Source organism: Syngnathus floridae, chromosome 20, assembly GCF_059516105.1.
Source record: "Syngnathus floridae isolate MCC-2025c chromosome 20, RoL_Sflo_1.0, whole genome shotgun sequence".
Taxonomy (NCBI): Eukaryota; Metazoa; Chordata; class Actinopteri; order Syngnathiformes; family Syngnathidae; genus Syngnathus; species Syngnathus floridae.
In genome coordinates this window covers 6,449,078-6,467,172 of record NC_142432.1, presented here as the reverse complement: position 1 = coordinate 6,467,172, position 18,095 = coordinate 6,449,078, and the positions used below count along the sequence as shown (strand labels likewise).

Below are 18,095 nucleotides of genomic sequence, written 5' to 3'. Positions count from 1 at the left end.
AAAGTGAGCGTGGCGCATGCGGCGTCGCTCTGTCGCGTTTAGCCGAGGAGACTGCAGTGTGGCTGCAGGCTGTGATTGATGACTCTGAGGAGGGCCCTGCAGAAAATGCACAGTCATGCTTTGTTATTAGGTGCGGTCGCTGTGGCTGGTCAGCAGAGGGCGCTACATCGTCACGCTTGTGTTGATGGTTGGCTTGCGCTTTATTTTTTGGGCACGTGGATTTATTTGATATCTCGTGATCTCACTTTGATTCATTTTCTGTTTTGGGCTTTTGCGTCCATTCTAGCCTATTGCATTTCTGGCTCTTCTGGTGCAGTAGTCATTAGATTATTTAAATGTTAATAGTGGAAAGTAAAGAAATCCTGTCTTGCTGTACTCAAGTGTGTTTTCATGTATCAGTACTTTGAGTATATATTTTTCTCTTTTTTTGCACTTTCTACGCTCGGAGATAATCTTTTCCCATTCAAATCAATGGGAATCTACTTAATGCGTTCATGCGCCCTCACCCCCCGCCCCTCCCCATCGGCCCCCACTTTGCAGGCACTGTTGACTGTTAACTTGGGGGTGCTTGCTGTCGCCCTAAGCGGGTGCCCAGTCCGCTGCTCCCCTGTGACCAGGATCGCGTCGGACGCCGCCACCGCAGCTCCATCGACTGCAGCAGCCCCCCAACATCCTCATTAACATTCCCTCTCTGTCTACACGCCTCTAGGTCCTCCCTCACACTCGGTGGGTGGCACCGGCGTAAGCAAACCCCGACGGACGACCCGGTCGGAGGCGGAGAGAGAGCTGCGTCACTGGCGGGGAGCAGAGTTACGCCACCGGGGAAGGAATTGGGTCCGACTAAGGCTTCTCAGTCAGGTGGCACCGCCTTGCGCATCGCAATCCCTGCGACCGGAGTTTGAACACCAAGCGCCGCTCCTTCTCCTCCCGCGGCCGGCCGGAGCGGGTGCGACACTTCTTTTCCCAGCCGGGCCGGACCATGTGCGCCTCGACGCGCTGAAGTGCGACTCGCCACCCGCTGGTGCGCCTCGCAATCGAGCTCGGATACGCCGACGCCACCACGCCGTCATAGGTGAGTGGAGCGCTTTTTATTTACTGCCGCGCGTATCGATTCACATGCATCGATTTGCGAGTTCGATATCACGCGACCGCATCATTAGCCACACTGTGTCCTTCATGCCTATTATGTCGTTCAAGTAAATAAGTTAGCTCAATGCACTCTGAGTATGGACCCGCGCGGGGCGGCCGTTTGCCTGGACCAGACATGCAGACGATCATAAAGACAGACGGGAAAGGAGGAGGAGGAGGGGGGGGGGGGTATACATTGAGATAGGAGTGGTAGTAGTAGTGCCAATATGCAAGCAAGTCTAGTTGTTTCTAATCACGGGGGCAGTGTTCCCAACCTTTATTGAGCTAGCACCAAAATTGTCACAAAAAGTGCCTCACAGGCTCATTTTTCTGTTGTGCTTGTCACTTCATGTAGCTGGCATAAATAGAGGAACCTTGATACATTTTTGGATCATTTTATGACAGCCATGTTGATTATATTGATGAAAATAATGCACTTCCATCATTCATCCTTCCATCCATGTTCAATCAAGCTGACATGCGTGTTTTTGTAACCTGGGAGAAAATTCTAGGCAGGAGATTTGAACTTCAAATCCAGAACCTCCAAAAAACAAGATGAGAACACTTGCGTAGAGCCGAGCAACTCTCTTGAGGCCAAACGGAGAACGCCAAGTAGTCCATTGTGGTTGTTTTCAAGTCTTGATTCAACCTGCAGGTTAAACCTTGCCGTTGCGCCCGGAATGTTTGCCCCCACCACCACCACCACCCGTGCTCACTCACCTCCAGCCTCTTTTGTTCTGCTGGACAATCCCTGCACCCACACCGCCAGTAGTGCTGTGTGCGCAGGGGTGGGGTGGGAGGGGAGGGGGGGGGGTCAGCGGGGGCAATGACATCTGGAGCGGACATCGTCCTCGGGGCAAACTGCCATGCTGGGTCGGGTATTAGGCAGCCTAGTAATAGATTTTTTTCATGTCTCCTTTCTAATGAAAAGATCTCTAGAAATGAAAAGCATACATCTTGAAGAGTAATGTTTATTTTTATCCTAAGGCAATTACCGTGAAATCATTCTCTCATGTTATTATCGTTATCGGTGGGAAATAATTGTCCGGTCTTTTGCATGCCACCAAATGTTCCAACGTCTCCCGTCATTGGCCAAGCCGACGTCCATGTTGGGAAGAACTAACGGCATCGTTGGCTTCTTATCACTCGTCCGGAAAAGTCTGAAAAACGCCCGGAAACTATCAGCTGTCCCATGCCGCCTGGACAAACCTATCGCAGGAAACGGCGGGTTGTGGTAGGGGGGGGCACAGATGGGAAAGTATTTGGGAATGTGCCTGCAAGAGGTTAGATTGGGCAAGTTAGCTTGTAGGGAAGAGGCAAACGATGAGTCCCCCAGTATTTCAATATATTACAAACAAAGTGTCCATGTCGTACTTTCTGACTTGAATCTGACTTTGCAGTAAATAAATGTGGCGCCAAAGCACTTTAAGTGAGAACAATGGGTATTCTTCCGTTTGTTGACTTAGCCTTATTGTCTCGTTGATACCCGGTGTAAGACTTGAAAATGGAGGCCACGGGAAGAGTCGAGGAAGCGCGTCAGCCGGTAATGAACGACTCGTCATTCTAATGATCGCACATGGGAGGGGGCAGGGGGGCATCGGTCCGGGAGATAAGAGCGACGGCGAGCGTCCGAGCATGATGGCGACGTGATTAGCTGTGCGGAATTCCTGACATTCCTGAGCTGCAGTCGTGCCACTCCGATGTGCGCCCGCACCTGCTGATATTCACCCCCAGGTGCCACCAAAAAGGGGGGGGGGCGATTTGGTTCAGCTAATCCACTCGGACCGTGTTGTGTAAGTTTTTTTTATTTTATTTTGCATTTGAGTACAGTATATTGCTCGGGAGTACTTTTGAGGGGTCCAGTAAGCAAGCTCGAAGCTGGTGTTGAGCTCCGTGTGGGCTTTCACAGAACACGGTGGCCCGCCTTCTGCTTCTTAAAGCAGCACACATGAGCGCCTCTAATGGGATTAGTAGTGGACCTGCTGGTGGAAGGTGAAGGAGTCCTCCTCGTGTGTGTGTGTGTGTTGGGGGGGGGGTCACGCATGTCACCTCCGACTACGAGATGCTGAGGTGAGAGTGCAGGCGTCTACATAATAACTGTAGCACGAGGATTAACATCAGCGGGGTGGCATCCACCCAAAAAGAAAAGACCCTCTCTTGTTTCCTTGGCAACTTGTTCTCGTTGGAGCTTTGATGGATTCCCAACGTGTTGCAATCAAACGTGGTCTTGGTGCCAGCTTGACACTGCAGATGAAAGCGCTGCCATACGTTTTTGTGATTGAGGAGCCGCCTGCCCGTGTCATCGTTTTTAATTCTATGATTCGACTTCATTCATGGAGAAGATGCCAAACGGTGTCGACACGTGTTCTTGGCAACACGCTTAGCAACTTGGCAACTGTCAAAAATAAATATTATGCCATGTTTTGGGGCAAAAAGACCTTTAAGAGTGCAATGTTGTTGTTTTTTCATCCTGGCAGCTTTTCGGTGGCCTCACGTTGCATTCAAGACTGCCGCTAATTTGGAATTCTCAATTTGGACTCCCAATTAGAGGCCACTTATGGTTCATTACAGATTCTGGAAGGTGTGAAATAATCTTCATTAATGTCTATTAAGAAGCCGTTCGGGTCCATCCAGCTGGCCGGGAACCGTGTCCGGGTTAATCTCTGTACAGTTGCGGTGCTGATGCTGCGTCGCCATGGCGACAGCGGCGTCATCCGAGGCGCGTGGAGGACAGGGTGGGGGGATTGCGAAGATGCTGAACATAAAAGACGACAGACGTCTGGCTCGGTGATGGAAAGCAGACGCGGGAGATTTGCTCCGTTGTGATGTTCGTCTTTTCTTTTTTTTCTTTTTGTGCAAGCGCTTCTTTATTGGTAGGGTGGAATCAGGCCTCACATTGCATTTTGCAGCTGGACCTAATGAAGTGGCCGGGTGTGTTTGTGCTGATCTTGTCAAACAGTAGCAGAGAGAGAGAAAGGGCAGCTGCACTTTTTTTTCCACCTCCTCCAGGCCATCGTTAACCAATAATAGATCTTGCCGCTCATCTTTTTATCCCGACATTACACACGAACACAATTCTCGGTTTGTCTGACAGACAGATGTACATCGTTTTGTCAACGAGGGCGGGCCAAGTTTGGAGCGGTCCGATAACATCATCGTGAGTCATCCAGTAAGCCGTTTGGTAATTAGTCTGTTTCGAGGTCGCTCCGATTACTTGGGAATCAGCCAGGGACGACATTGACGGTCACGATAATGATGATGATGGGACATTTCCTCAGCAAATATGTTTGCGCTCATCTATTTGCTAATGACGGCAGGAGGAAGAAGTGCCGAGAGGGCTTAAGGCCGAGCGATCCGCGCTGATCCTCTTGCATCACACTCGCGCCACTCAATTAGCCGCCTTTAAGTCGCTGGTGACGCCGAGCCACGCGGTTTGGTCTCACTCGGGCCGGCCGAGGGATCAGACCTGCAAAAAACACTCAGTAGCCTGTTTGGTCAACGAAAGAACTTTCCGGGATTGTTGAAATCCCAGTAGCGCGATGTCCACATCCTGTCCTCAAATGTTGTGCTGGAGATGTCTTCCTTTGTCAGGAAACGATAAATTCCACCCGGGCCTGTCGTCACCCCTTTGTACCGCGATTGTTCTCCGACAAGAATTCCTCGGTGCTTCCTGACTGCTTTTCCAACTCGAGATTGTCTTTCTTACTCTTGTATTCAAATCTCTTTTTCGAATGACAACCTTGCCGGTCCAAATGGCATTAGCATAGCTGAGGTTAAGCAAATTGTGGCTTTGTCGCCATGGTAACGCCGCACCTGAGCATGAAAAGCAGTCTTGTCTTTCTGTGATATTTTTTTTTCTTTTATGATCGCACACTTGTAGCCCACACTTTGAAAAAAGTGCCGATTTTGCACTCTCATACTGCTTCGGAACATAGCCGGAAACGGTTGCCGTGGAGACCAGGAATGGTCACAATGGGAAACACGGTGTAGTTTGTACTCGGAGGGACGAGAATAGAGCAATTGGAAGTCAGCCTTCCAAGGTGGAACCAAAACAGGAAGTAGAGCTAACAATGGTAGCCTGGAGCATCGTCATCCGCTGTCGGCGTTTCCGTTTTTGCTGCCCGGCCACTTTCAAACGCTCGACAGGCAGCGTGGTGCGCCCGTCGCCACGGCGCCGACGCCCCTTTGAAAATGATCACGGCGAGTGTCACCCCTGCCTATGTCGACAAGTGCGGCGACGCGCCAAATCATCCCGAGCGAGACGGCCTGACACGGGGACGACGAGCCGAGACGCTGACAAGGAGGGGGGAAGTTATTTACGATTGCGACGCTAGCGGCTAGTGAGCTGCATCCTGATGTTTGCCCTTTACCGCCCGCCTGCTCCAATGAGGGAGCAGCCGGCAACGTTTCACGCCAAATCTCTCCCGCTAGGGAATTCAAACCGTAACGGTGACACCTTTCAAATGACTGCAGTCACTACGTTTAGTACCCAACACCTGAAATCCGAATTTAGCAGTGGAGAGGGAGTGCTTTTGTCTATCTTTTTTTTTTTTTTTTTTTGTTCTTTCATATTTTTGACAGTCAAGGCAATCCGATCGGTGTCAATCCCGACCACCGCTGACACAAATTGGATAGGCCGGTGCCGGAGTGCCTCATCAAGTGTCCAGTCAGTGCTTATATAAGAGTGGAGGTGTGATGCCGAGCTCTTCTACTGGGGGGGCCTGGTGTCCTTTTAATGGCCAACACACATGCAGTGACTCAGCAAGTCATATTGTGTCATGTAAATGGTGTTACTGCAGCGGCTTTGAAAGCCGCAGTCTGTCAGTGACTGCCTTGTGTGTGTGTGTGTGTGTGTGTGTGTCTGTGTGTGTGTGTGTGGACTCCCACTCGCACAAAAGCACCAAATCTGGTTTCATAACAGGGTCATTCAGTGGTGATGCTTAATCATCTGGTTTTGTAATAATATGCCACTTTGCCGCCGCCAAAGTAGTGACCATTCCCACGCAGGTGCACGATCGAAACGAGAGACAATCGAGACGAGAGACAATCTCCGCAAGCGAGCTCTTACGCCGTACCGAAATGACTTGAATTCCGCAAATAGTTACTCACTCGCATGTTCCCTCTTCAAGTGACTTGCAGGAGGCTCGGTTGCCATGGTGACAGTGGACGCCCGGATGCGTGGTTTCTTCTTTTTCAACCTCAGCGATCAACAAAAAAGATGAAACATTTATCGAGCGCTGTCACTCGTAACTTTGCACTTTCGCTAGACGACTGCAAAAGAAACACCCCCACACACACATGCAGTCCTGTTGCTAGGCAAAGTTGTGCTCCTAGTGGGAGGTGTCAATGTGTCTTGCGTCTAAAGACTTACTTCAGCTACAAATGATCACTCCCGCTGTCCACTGCGACAACCATCTGACAATGAATCAGCCCCGCATTATGAATAATACTGAAAATAATAAATTCTGATTGTTTCCTTCAAATGAAAGCCATCCGTCAGCACGAACTTGAGCGCGCCGGCGGTCGATACGTGAGCTTCATTTGAGCGCCTGTGTCGTCTTTCGTTTTTGGCAGAGAACCATGAGCACTGTGGAGGACGACCCGGATCACATGATACCATGAAGACCAGCCTGCAGGTTCTGCGCTGCCAGCTACTGAGTAAGTCGGGGTGGGGGGGCAGAAATGATTCAAGATTCCAAAATACCCAGATTTCATGTTTGATGTCTCTGTGGTTATGATTTTACATTTTGGGCTTGGCTTTAATGGACCAATTTTAGCATTCTTTCCGCAATCCGAAACACTTCCTGTTTAATGTGACTACTTCCTGTTTGATGGCCATCGCTTGGTCAACAGCACACTTTATGTACTCTTCAAAGTTGTTGCGCAACAATTAGCGGGGCATTCAAACAGGAAGTGCTTGTCTTTATCTGCACGCTCACATCTGCCGAGTGTTTGCCGCCCAAGCGAGAGCGTCCACAGGATGGAGACTATCTGGACACCAATGGCAACACCCGCTATCTCATGTTTGTTGTTTGCGTCACCACTGGAACTTGTTTTTACCAGGTGATATTTAAAAAAAAAAACATTGTGGTGGAGAACCCCCACGCGCAGTTTTATCAATGTTATTGATTGGAGGACAACGTTTCCTGTCAAGCATGTTGTCCTCGGGATCCTGTAATCTTGCGCGGCATTAAAGTGACCTTGGAGGAGAAACGACAGAGCAAAGGAAATCCAATAGTTGATCAACGTATGATAATACCTGTCTTAAAGTTGTCATAGGCTCCCGCTTTGAGCCAGATGGCTGGAAGAAGAATTTTCAGTGTAAAGGACCATCATAATAAGAAGACGTCTCCCCTCAGTTCCACTTGAGTTTGTGCTAACTGCAATCGGGAACGGAATGTAAAAAGAAAGTGAAAAATTGTGCGTCGTGACGACCTGCTCGGCATTCGGCGGCCGCTGCGCTTAATGAAGCAATCTCGTTAGAGGAGCGGCAGAGTGACAAACGCACTCGATTAAAAGCGGAGGCGCGTTATGAATGCCAAACAAGACAATAACGTGGCTGACGATTCCCCAGGAGCAATTCTGCACGTGAAGGGAAGGAAGCGCCTTGAGCTGAAGCAGTACGGTGAAGGTGCTGTTTTTGTTCTTGCAGGTGTTCTCGCTCTCCTCACGCTGCCAGTCGGACCGGCGTCGTCGGCACACGAGCTTCAGTTTGGCGACGCGGCCCCCGGACGGGACGCCATGGCAACCGCCACCATCAGCACTCCTCGCCCGGACTGGCACCGGGAAGGCTCCAGCAGCGGCGCCGAATGGTCGGCTAAAAGCGACGTGGTCCTCCACGCCACCCGAGCTTCCAACTTGCGTGGGTCCCTCAGGGAACTCCCGGCCCACCACGCCATCACCTTGAGGGAAGCGCCTGCTGATATGAGCGAGCCCCCCACTGAGCAACTGGCCCCCGTCACGCTCGCGGAGGCCTCCGTGGAAAACCAAACCTCTGCCGTCGCTGCTTCCCAAGAACCCAGCCTCCGTCCTACAGACGCCGCCGTCAATGACAGCAGCGATGCGATCACGCCGGCATCACCTCGGCCCAACGCTACGGACAGCGACCCCCTTGCGGCGCCGTCGCCGAGCACGTCTGCCACCCCGGACCGCCACCCGTCCACTCGAGAGGCGGTGTGGACAGAGGGCGGCGGCGGCAGCTTCCTGAACAGGCAGGTGCCAGCCACCACACGGGACCCTTGGGGGATCGACAACAGCTCGGGGCCCGGTCTGGATTCGTCACCATCGTCTCGCGTGGCCATCTGCCTGAGTCGCGTGGACATCGTGTGGATCGTGCTGGCCATCAGTGTGCCTGTGTCTACCTGCTGTAAGTCGCAACACTTGTGATTGAGCAACAGCGCCAACTGATGACAAATTGAGGAGTTGCATTTTGACATAAGTAGTGTTTTACCTCTGTCTTGTCGCCTCTATTGGCAAACGTTTTTCGGGGGTCTCAATTACTCGTGGAATGCTGCGGCAGAGATTGGTTGCAATCCCCCAAAGTATTTTTATATTTATGGAAATTTAAGTCGTTATTGTTGTGATTTGGCAGCCGTGCTGCTGACGGTGTGCTGCATGAGACGCAGGAAGAAGTCGTCCAGTCAAGAGAACAACCTAAGCTACTGGAACAACGCCATCACCATGGACTACTTCAGCCGCCATGCCGTCGAGCTGCCCCGAGAGATTCACACGCTGGAGAGCGAGGTAACGAACGCAAACAATTTATTTATAATTTGTAATTATTTGTTATTCTTGAAAATCGTTTACAATTATAATATACGTTACTGTTGATGTGTTTGAATACTTTTATCAAACGTGCTTAATTACCCCTGATTTGCATTCTAAACGTGGTTTTGCGTGCTACATTGCCATCTAGTGGTTAAAGCCTGTATAACATGATCTCCAACCTTTTCCGAGTTGACTGGTTGCTGGCTGGCGTGTAGTACATTCATTTCTAAACTTAAACTTATGACGATTTATTTATCTATTTTATTATAATTTTTTGCAAAGCCTGATGAATGACGTCACTTATGTTTGCGGCAGGAGCACGATAGCTGCTTGCCCCCAAACGGCGACTACGGTGTGGGCAGCGTGGTCTTGGTCAACCCCTTCTGCCAGGAGACCCTCTTCATCAACAGAGACAAAGCCTCGGCCATCTAGCGCCCACCGCTCCACACACGCCCTTGGCTCCGGACTTGTGAGCAGTGACGTGCGACAGCTCCGATAGGGAGGAGGGCGTGCACGCCTATTTTTCTGATGTACACTTTTTACACACCCAAAAAAACGTATTAATTGTTGTGATAATTTTTAATGTCTTTCTAAATACACCCGTGTGGTTTGGTTTGATGACTGGATCAAGCGAGAGAAGCAAATGCTTTTGTTTTCAATAATCAAGATTAAATGACTCATTATAGCCTGTTCAACTTGAATCTCGAGGATGTATGCCACTTATACATTTCGAGATGCATCTCAGCCGATTGGATTGTTTTTGTATGTCATCGGATTTCTGGAAATCACAATGAACACAATTTTTGAAGTATTTCACTATGTGTGTAGCAAATTTATGAATAGGGGAATCCGATTATTCTACAGATTGACCTTTTGGATTGCATACGTCGTTATCATTTGGATCCCCATCTCGAGTGAAAGAATTTAAGTTCATGTCTTCTAATTTATTGAGGTGCACCTGTGCATTTGACTTTTTTTTTAGGTTTCAGAAACGCACGTTTCCGAGCAGAATACAACATCTGACTATTTGGACAAGTCAAATGAGGTGTGTGTAAATTATGTTCAATGTCTGACATATTTTTTCATCAAATGCCCCAACTGTAAAACAATTCTTTTTCAATCAGCAATTATGAACAAATCATCGTTTTGCACATTTTTGCCCTCGTGCGGGAGTTACAAAAATGAAATAAACAAGCAGTGCAGTCATATTCATGATTAAGTATATTTTTAAAATCTGAAATTTTTTCCACACACACGGGCTACAGATACATCAATAGCTATTATGTATGTGATATTATTTATACATATTTTAGATGAGTTTATATAATGTCAAATGTTTAACTAGTATTTTTTAAAACGTATCTGTGGAAATGACGTCGTGGCGTCATTGATATAGAACTCTGGTTTACGGAGCTTCAGTGAACGCACCACTCGTAACCAAGGCAATGACGCTCGTTTTGGTTCTCTTGCAAACGCCTAGCTTCACTGCTAGCCTGGCCAATCGGACAGATTATCGTCCTACAACCAGCGCCAAGTAGCTCATTTCGGACATCCTGTGTTTGCGTATTTGCTCAAACGACATTACCGTGAGCATTACCAACGCACGGTATCGCTCGTGCAGTTTTTTTCCTCTTCCAAATCTGTTTTAAATTAGCAGCATACCATCCGTGCCATTTTGAGCTTCAAGCTAGCCGCATAAGTGACGAGAAGGTTAGCTCCACAGCCAACATGGTAAGTCCCTTTTTGTATCATTTGTAGATTACAGTTAGCGCATGTAACCATTTCGTAAAAGTCGTTTCCTTCTGCGCTTCATGTTGATGTTGTCGACGGCCTGTTGCTGGACGACTGCTTGTTTTCTGTTAGCTGTGTTAGCGTTGATTTTCACCTTCTGCGATTTGCTTTAATTCATCAATAATTGATCAACGTCCACAAAAATAATAGAAATCAGTAATTTTCCCTTACAGATACCGTGGGGGGTAAAACTCGAGTTTGCATCCCACATTCCCAAAAAACAATTGTTAAATTCATTGCAGATTCTTGCAATGAAACTCTAATTAATTAAAACAAAAATCAACGGGTTGCTCCTCTTTTCCCTCCCTCAAATAGACTGAATTTGGGTGTAATGAGTATCATCACAACGAGGTGATCAACTACATGCGATTCGCTCGATCCAAACGCATGTTGAGGCTCAAGACGGTGGATTCCTGCTTTGAAGAACTCAAAGACAGCAGGTGGGTGCCACTGTTTGTTTTTTCACACTTCCTTCCATGGCCTAGTTCAGTTCTTAAATATTCCGTGCATGCATTGCACAAAAGTTCAATTTAGCTGAGTCTTTGACATGCCACTAGAGGGAGCCAGCGAGCCAATAGTGACCCTTGTAACACACTGGGAAGATGTAACATGATGTGTGAATGAGTCTAGCGGCCCCACATGCTATTTTGTCATGTGCCGCGTTTGTGTTTGGGTCCAAAGGCTGGTGGAGGAGACGTTCACGGTGGACGAGGTACGCGACATGCTGGACGGGCTGCATGCGGTGGTGCGCGGCGAGGTAGAGATGGAGCTCATCAACACAGCGCACACCAACGTCCTGCTGCTGCGCCAGCTCTTCTTCCAAGCCGAAAAGTACTACCTGCGCCTCCAGACGGATATCTCCGAGCTGGAGAACAGGTGAGGAACACCTAGTCCACGTTGGTGAACTTCATGTAACTTTTCACCTCGTGACCTTTGCTCTTAAAATGTGCTGCTGGGTGGATTTGTTGTTTTTTCTCCCAGCCTTTGTGGCTGCAAGTTTCTAAAGCATCATACACGCCCCACTGGGCCCGGGCGCAGCCATCTACGTGCACTTTCGCCGCTTTTTCAAACCACATTTGTATCTTTAGCGCAGCTGCTGTCAACAAGGCTGCGCTGAGAAAAAAAAAAGCTCATGACCGTGGAACGATCTTCAGCTCCATAATAACAATTGCTTTGTGATCATGTCTCCTCGTTGATTGTTGTTCCCTGCCATGTGTTGTGTTCATGCCAAAACGTTTGCTGAACTGACTCCAAGCTCTTTTTGTCTAAAGCCGACTAGTCTGTTCGCCTCCTCTTCTCTACCCAAACAGGGATCTGCTCGAGCAAGTAGCTGAATTTGAGAAGACTGATTTTAAAGTCTCCGATACGGTGAGTGTGAAGACCGCACATCTACTCTCGGAACGATCGAGCATGTCTTTGTTTGGTTCGTGTTAGGCGAACCAGGACAGCAGCAAGCCTAAGCTGGCGCCGCTAAACGAAGGCGGGGTTTCGGAACTTCTCAACAAGGTGGGGAAGCGCAACTACTTGGAGAAGAATCAGATTATAACTCCCCATCATTCATAGCTACCTGCTCATTTCAGGAGATCGTAAAACTCCAGGAAGAGAACGAGACCCTGAAAGGCAAACTGCGCACTTTAGAAACCCAGGTACGAAAGTACATTTTTCAAAGCTCACCTTCACAGCAAGCCATGAACACCTCATTTCTCCAGGCAATGAACGTGCTGGAGGAGAAGACAAAGGCCCAGAGAGCCCTTCAAGATCTCCAGAAGGTGCAAAGCAGCCATCAGGTATGGCTCGTTTTGCTTCTAAAGCAGATCGCTGCCCTCCCCTCATGTCCCCCCTCCCCACCCCCCTGTCTGTTAGCTGATGGCTCACTCCAAGGAGATCAGCGGCCTGGTGGATAGAGTGGCGGCCCTCAACAAGGAGTACGAGCGCTCGGTGACCATCAACGCCGCCTCCCAGAAGGACCTGCGGGAGAACCTGGTCTCGGCCAAACACGAACTCCTTCGAGTGCAGGAGCAGCTGGCCTTGGCCGAGAAGGTCTGCCCTCGTCGGCGTGCGTGTGTATCGGAGAATGACGCTTTGAGCTCTTTTCAATGAGGCGTGTTGGTGTCCAGGAGCTGGACAAGAAGTTCCAGCAAACGGCGGCTTATCGGAACATGAAGGAGATCCTAACAAAGAAGAACGAGCAGATCAAGGACATTAGGCAACGACTGCAGAAGTACGTGAGCAAGAGCGCCGCCTCCAAAACGCCAAAGTGGGGCGGTGCCCTCCCAAATCCAGCAGAGGGCAGTGTAGCTAAGAGAAGCCTCTTCAATCTGTCTTTCAGATACGAGCCCAACGAATGAGTCGAAGGTCAGCGGGGGAGATGGAAGCATCCATCGTGACGCAAGCAGAATAAAGCAGCACTTTAGTATGAACTCATTTATTCAGGCTTAATCAGACTTTTTTTTTTTCCCCACTCTTGTCGTTGGCTTCTGGTTCTGGACGTGCCCTTCAGAACTTTCTCCAGTTGGATCAAGTACAAGAGGCCTTCAGTGAATTGGACTCTGATTTAAAAAAAAAAAAAAAAAAAAGCCCCCGAAAGCCACGACATGGTCTTGACCTTCTGTCATCTTGTATGTCGCACAAATGCTTTTCTGTGAAATGAAAACCCAAACAGACATGTTCTTCAGACAGTAAATACCAACCGTAGTCAACTTCACATCGTGAGTGTACCTTTATGGTCATTTTGGTGATATACACACACACACACGTATATATATATATATATATATATATATATATATATATATATATATATATATATATATATATATATATATATATATATATTTTTTTTTTTTTTTTTTGGGTGAAAGCAGCTGTGTGGTGACAAGCGCGGTGCAACTGTTTGCAACTGTCCTCATGGCGCGTCCACGAAAGGAAGCGCGTAAAACCAGACCAGCGCCTCTTGCGAAAGCCACCCGAGCTTGTCGACGGAACGGCGTTTCTCGTGTGGTACTCGCGTGTTCCGTAAGCTTTGCGTGGGTGCGCGTGCGTCGTTCTGCTCTGGTGCTTGGTAATGTGACTCGGGTCAGTTGATGTGTTTCCCTTTCCTGTGTTTTCCCACATTTATGTTTTGTTTTGGTCATATCACATGAATGATTTTGAGCAACGTCATCCAGGAACACAATTCTGCTTCTCGCAAAAATTGAGTCTGACCAGGAACAAAGTCCAACTTTGAAGATTATTTTTTTCACTTTGCACCTGCTATCTGATAACAAGACGGATTCTTCCCAAAATGCGAGCCGTCCGTTAAAGCCCACGTCAGCCATATGCCATCCATCATCCGAGTGACAGTGAAGGCAAAAAGTGTCAAATGACACCGAAGACGCTCCCCACAGCTGCCGTGTCTTCATCAGCCGCCTCCGCTCTTCACCCGCACCTGAAAGTTTTGGGTTTCACGCATCACTCATGCTGAGTGCTCCACCTGTGCACACATTTTTTTTTTCAAAATTTGATCTGTAACCCTATCTGTGAGGAGAAATTGTTTTGGTTCCAGTTTAATAGGCATAGATCCAAATTCGTGGGTCTGGTTGAGGGGGGAGGCGGCCTGAAGCATTAGGGCACCCCCACCTTGATTGGCACGGACTTGGAACGATCAGCACGTGACCTTGTGGCGCTAGAGGAGTCATAAAAGACGGCTGAGGATGAGTCGCACTCACATGAAACAAGAAGAGCTCGAGCACTCACGCCCCCCCCAACAAGGTAATACACTTGCTGCTTTGTTCATCAGTCCTAAAAATTTGACTGCTTGTTAAAACGCATATGGAGGAGCTCATGTCAAATTTTTTTTCATCATTTGCAGATAAGATGACAGATTTTATCACTTCGCCGTATATGACATCAACAACTGATGACTTTGTCACGGTGAGTATTTTGTCTTTTAGCTTTTTGAACAAATGTTTAGTTTGACTTCCCTTTCAAGCTTCCTTCTTTTAACTCCTTATGTTGTTGCTTAAATTGACATTTTGGGATTTTTTTTAAACTAAACTTTTGCTTCAACTATATTTTAAAAAAATAAATGAATCACGTTTGTAGAAATATAACACAAATGGTTTCAACGTGTATTGGAATGAAGACAAAATGGATTGGTCCTATGTGAGATGATGCTCACAATATTAATTGAATAAGTCGCTAATTGAAAAAAGAAAAAAAAAAAAGAAACATCCACACGTGCACTCCTGGAACCCCAGAGTCAAAATTTGGGTTAGTTAAGATAACCAACCACCCCTGAATTGACAACACCAAATTGAAATCTGAAATCAAGAATAGCACAGCAAGTTAGTTTCAATGTAGGCAAACAGTTGATTGTCACTTCCTACCTTTGTTTTTTTATCTGTGGCCCTCATCTAACCAGACCCCCCCTGCTGCGCCCCCAAGGATCGTTGAGCACCCTCTTTGGATAGCAGGAAGTGGTGCAGCGATGTGGTTTCTCCAGGCAGCTGCACGAGATGCACTCGCTCTGCACGAGCGTTTGATGTCACATCTCCGCATCTTTGCCAGGAGCTCAGAACATACATGACAGGAAACGAAAAGACAAAAATCTTTCTTGAGGTCAACTCGGCACTGAACAAGCAGAACTGCCTTGAGTCAGGATGGCCTTGACTACAAAGATGCGAGCTTGTCACTTGAACCGTGCTTCAGACCCCCACCACTAGATGGCAGCATCAGATTCTTCTTGTCATTTTTTATTTTTCCATCAGGGGTTTATTGATGCTAATAATTTTGCGTTTGTTTCATCAGGAGTCTTTGGATTACTCGGGTGACTACGACACGGGCCCCACCGTGATGAGCGGCATGTGCGACAGGAGTTGGGTCAGGCAGTTCCGAGGCCGGTACGAGCCGCCCCTCTTCTGGACCATTTTTGCGCTGGGTGCCGTGGGCAACCTGATGGTGGTGTGGATCTACAGCACCGCACGCAAGCGCTTGAAGACCATGACGGACGTGTACCTGCTCAACCTGGCCGTGGCCGACCTCCTCTTCCTGTGCACGCTGCCCTTCTGGGCGGCCGAGGCCATCAAAGGCTGGCATGCGGGCGGGGTTCTCTGCAAGACGGTGTCGGCCGTCTACAAGATCAACTTCTTCAGCGGCACCTTCCTGCTGACCTGCATCAGCGTGGACCGCTACATCGCCATCGTGCAGGTCACCAAGGCTCAGAACTGGAAGGAGAAGCGGCTCCTGTACAGCAAAGTGGCTTGCGTGGCCGTGTGGCTCGTCTCGGCTCTCTTCGCCTTGCCCGAGTTCCTTTTCGCCCGCGTGAAGACGGATGCGAGCGGCTCGTCCTTCTGCGTGCTGCTCTACTGGAACAACGCATACAACCGCACCAAGATCCTGGTGCTGGCCCTGCAGATCTGCGTGGGCTTTGTCCTGCCGCTCCTGGTCATGGTCTTCTGCTACTCGGTTATCATCCGCACGCTTCTGCGGGCCAGGAACTTCGAGAAGCACAAGGCCCTGCGTGTGGTCTTGGTTGTAGTCTTTGCTTTCCTGGCCTCGCAGCTGCCGTACAACGGGCTCCTGATGGTGGAGGCCTCGCAGGCTGCCAACGCCACCATCACCGACTGCGCCGTGGTCAAGCGCTTCGACGTGGCCGGCCAGGTGGCCAAGAGCCTGGCCTACACGCACGCCTGCCTCAACCCCTTCTTGTACGTCTTTGTCGGCGTGCGCTTCAGGCAAGACCTGCTGAAGCTGCTGCGCTCGTGCATTCCAGGAGCGGCCGGAAGCGGGGTCGTCAAATTCCAGGCGGCCCCTAAGCGCCCGTCACTCGGCACAGACACTGACACCACGCCGGCGCTCTCCCTATGAACGCCAGGTCTTTGACCTTCTTGTACAAATGTAAATACTGTTCCGTAAATTTGAATTGTCACTTTTTTTCTAATGTATGCATTAAAATATACTCTTTATTTTCTGATACAAATATTAAAAAAACAGATTGAGTCTATTTCTGCTGTGAGGGTGACAATAACCGCTGCAGGTGAGCAAACGCTCAACGAGCTCAACGGTTTCTGTCGGGTGCTTCGTTCAACTATTGTTTGAAATCTGTGGCTTTGCACTTAGCTGAGATGCGGTGGCGCAATTTGCACAAATCACGGTCACATGTGGGAGTTGGCAAGCCGTCTCGTGTCTATGTGGTTGGAGGGAAGAAAAAGAAAACTGGCATGTTGGGCACATGACCTCCAGAGAACCTCGTGTGTTGCGGTCAGCCACAGTCTGCTGCACCTTGTGGCCTTCTGGTGAGACTCTGCTGCTGCTGTCACGATGGGAAGTTGCCAACAATGAAGACAAGGCGCTCTTGCCTCCTTGTAAGTAGATTTCCTTACTTTAGTTTCCAAGACGCCAATGTTATTTTAATCACTGAAGATCCACAAAAAGCCCCCTGAAACAGGAAGCGGCTGTCACATATTAAAAAAAAAAAAAAAAAAAGGAGAAACTCCATTCCACAAAGACCTCATATCCTCTTGCACAACACATTTGATATATTTGTTCTCTAAAAACGCTAAAATATATTACCTCACAATCTCACGTCTTATTAACCCCCTTGAACCATTTTGAAAATCTGGAGAAAAAGAAATATTTCCCCATCTCAAGAAGGCTAAATATCAAACAACCATCGCGACATTGGAGTAAGTGTTGGCTCGCTCCCGTTCTGCCTCTTGTGTGTCTATTTTTAGCCACAGGGTGGCGTAGCTTGCACGTAAATATATATTTTTAAAAAAGCCCTTCTTGCACTTTATAGCGGGTATGAGCGCCCCCTATCGACTACCGGTGTAGCCACACAGTGTGAACCTCCTTGTAACTCGAACGAGAACAATTAGATAAGATGGATTGCGTGCCTTTAAACGAATCCAGTGTGTTGTGATGCACTCTTTGTTTAATCACCACCGGGGAGTGGAGTGAAAAATGTGAAAGGCTCCCGAAGTAGAGCAGCACCTGTAGTGGGGGGACACGCCATCCATCTTGCTGCAATTGTGGAGGGAACCTGGTGTGTGTGCGCGTGTGTGTGTGTTCAGGTCTTAAAGTGGTGAGCTAGCATATGTGACCTCTCGGACTTGGAGTGGGTCCACAGTGGAGCAGAGAATAACAGGTCAAAAGTAGGCCCCGCATGGAATGAAACGGAGCCCGACCAGCGGAAAGCACAATCGGCATTGTAGCGGCCCACAATGTTGCTCATCATTCAGCTGAGAATGAGAGACGCTTCCGTTTGACGTCACTCATGATAATCGTGATAAGTGCGAGTGTCGTTAGTCACCGTCCGTGTCGCTGTGACGGCAGAGCATCCATAAGCGGCTGACACAATGATTTACACTCGCAGGACGGTAGATTAGGTACACCCGCGCCGTGTAAAGCCATCATATAGTACTTGGAAA

The 18,095-nt window shown here is 48.7% G+C and overlaps 3 protein-coding genes across 3 annotated transcripts; all 3 read left to right on the top strand.

Moving 5' to 3' along the window:
* Window positions 1–716: 716 nt before the first annotated feature.
* Window positions 717–10,103, top strand: tmem108 (transmembrane protein 108). Its single transcript, XM_088364052.1, has 5 exons — window positions 717–1,072; window positions 6,703–6,786; window positions 7,781–8,494; window positions 8,720–8,871; window positions 9,211–10,103. The coding sequence occupies exons 2-5, from the start codon at window positions 6,747–6,749 to the stop codon at window positions 9,325–9,327; spliced, it is 1,023 nt and encodes a 340-aa protein (XP_088220178.1). The 5' UTR covers window positions 717–1,072; window positions 6,703–6,746; the 3' UTR covers window positions 9,328–10,103.
* Window positions 10,104–10,317: 214 nt separating this feature from the next.
* Window positions 10,318–13,390, top strand: lztfl1 (leucine zipper transcription factor-like 1). The gene is made up of 10 exons (XM_088363537.1): window positions 10,318–10,626; window positions 11,002–11,126; window positions 11,368–11,562; window positions 11,997–12,054; window positions 12,121–12,192; window positions 12,267–12,332; window positions 12,396–12,473; window positions 12,550–12,726; window positions 12,804–12,907; window positions 13,016–13,390. Exons 1-10 carry the CDS (start codon window positions 10,624–10,626, stop codon window positions 13,032–13,034), a joined length of 897 nt encoding a protein of 298 aa, XP_088219663.1. The 5' UTR covers window positions 10,318–10,623; the 3' UTR covers window positions 13,035–13,390.
* Window positions 13,391–13,580: 190 nt separating this feature from the next.
* Window positions 13,581–16,669, top strand: LOC148381005 (C-C chemokine receptor type 9-like). The gene is made up of 3 exons (XM_088363488.1): window positions 13,581–14,436; window positions 14,537–14,598; window positions 15,475–16,669. Exons 1-3 carry the CDS (start codon window positions 14,379–14,381, stop codon window positions 16,531–16,533), a joined length of 1,179 nt encoding a protein of 392 aa, XP_088219614.1. The 5' UTR covers window positions 13,581–14,378; the 3' UTR covers window positions 16,534–16,669.
* The last annotated feature ends 1,426 nt before the right edge of the window (window positions 16,670–18,095 follow it).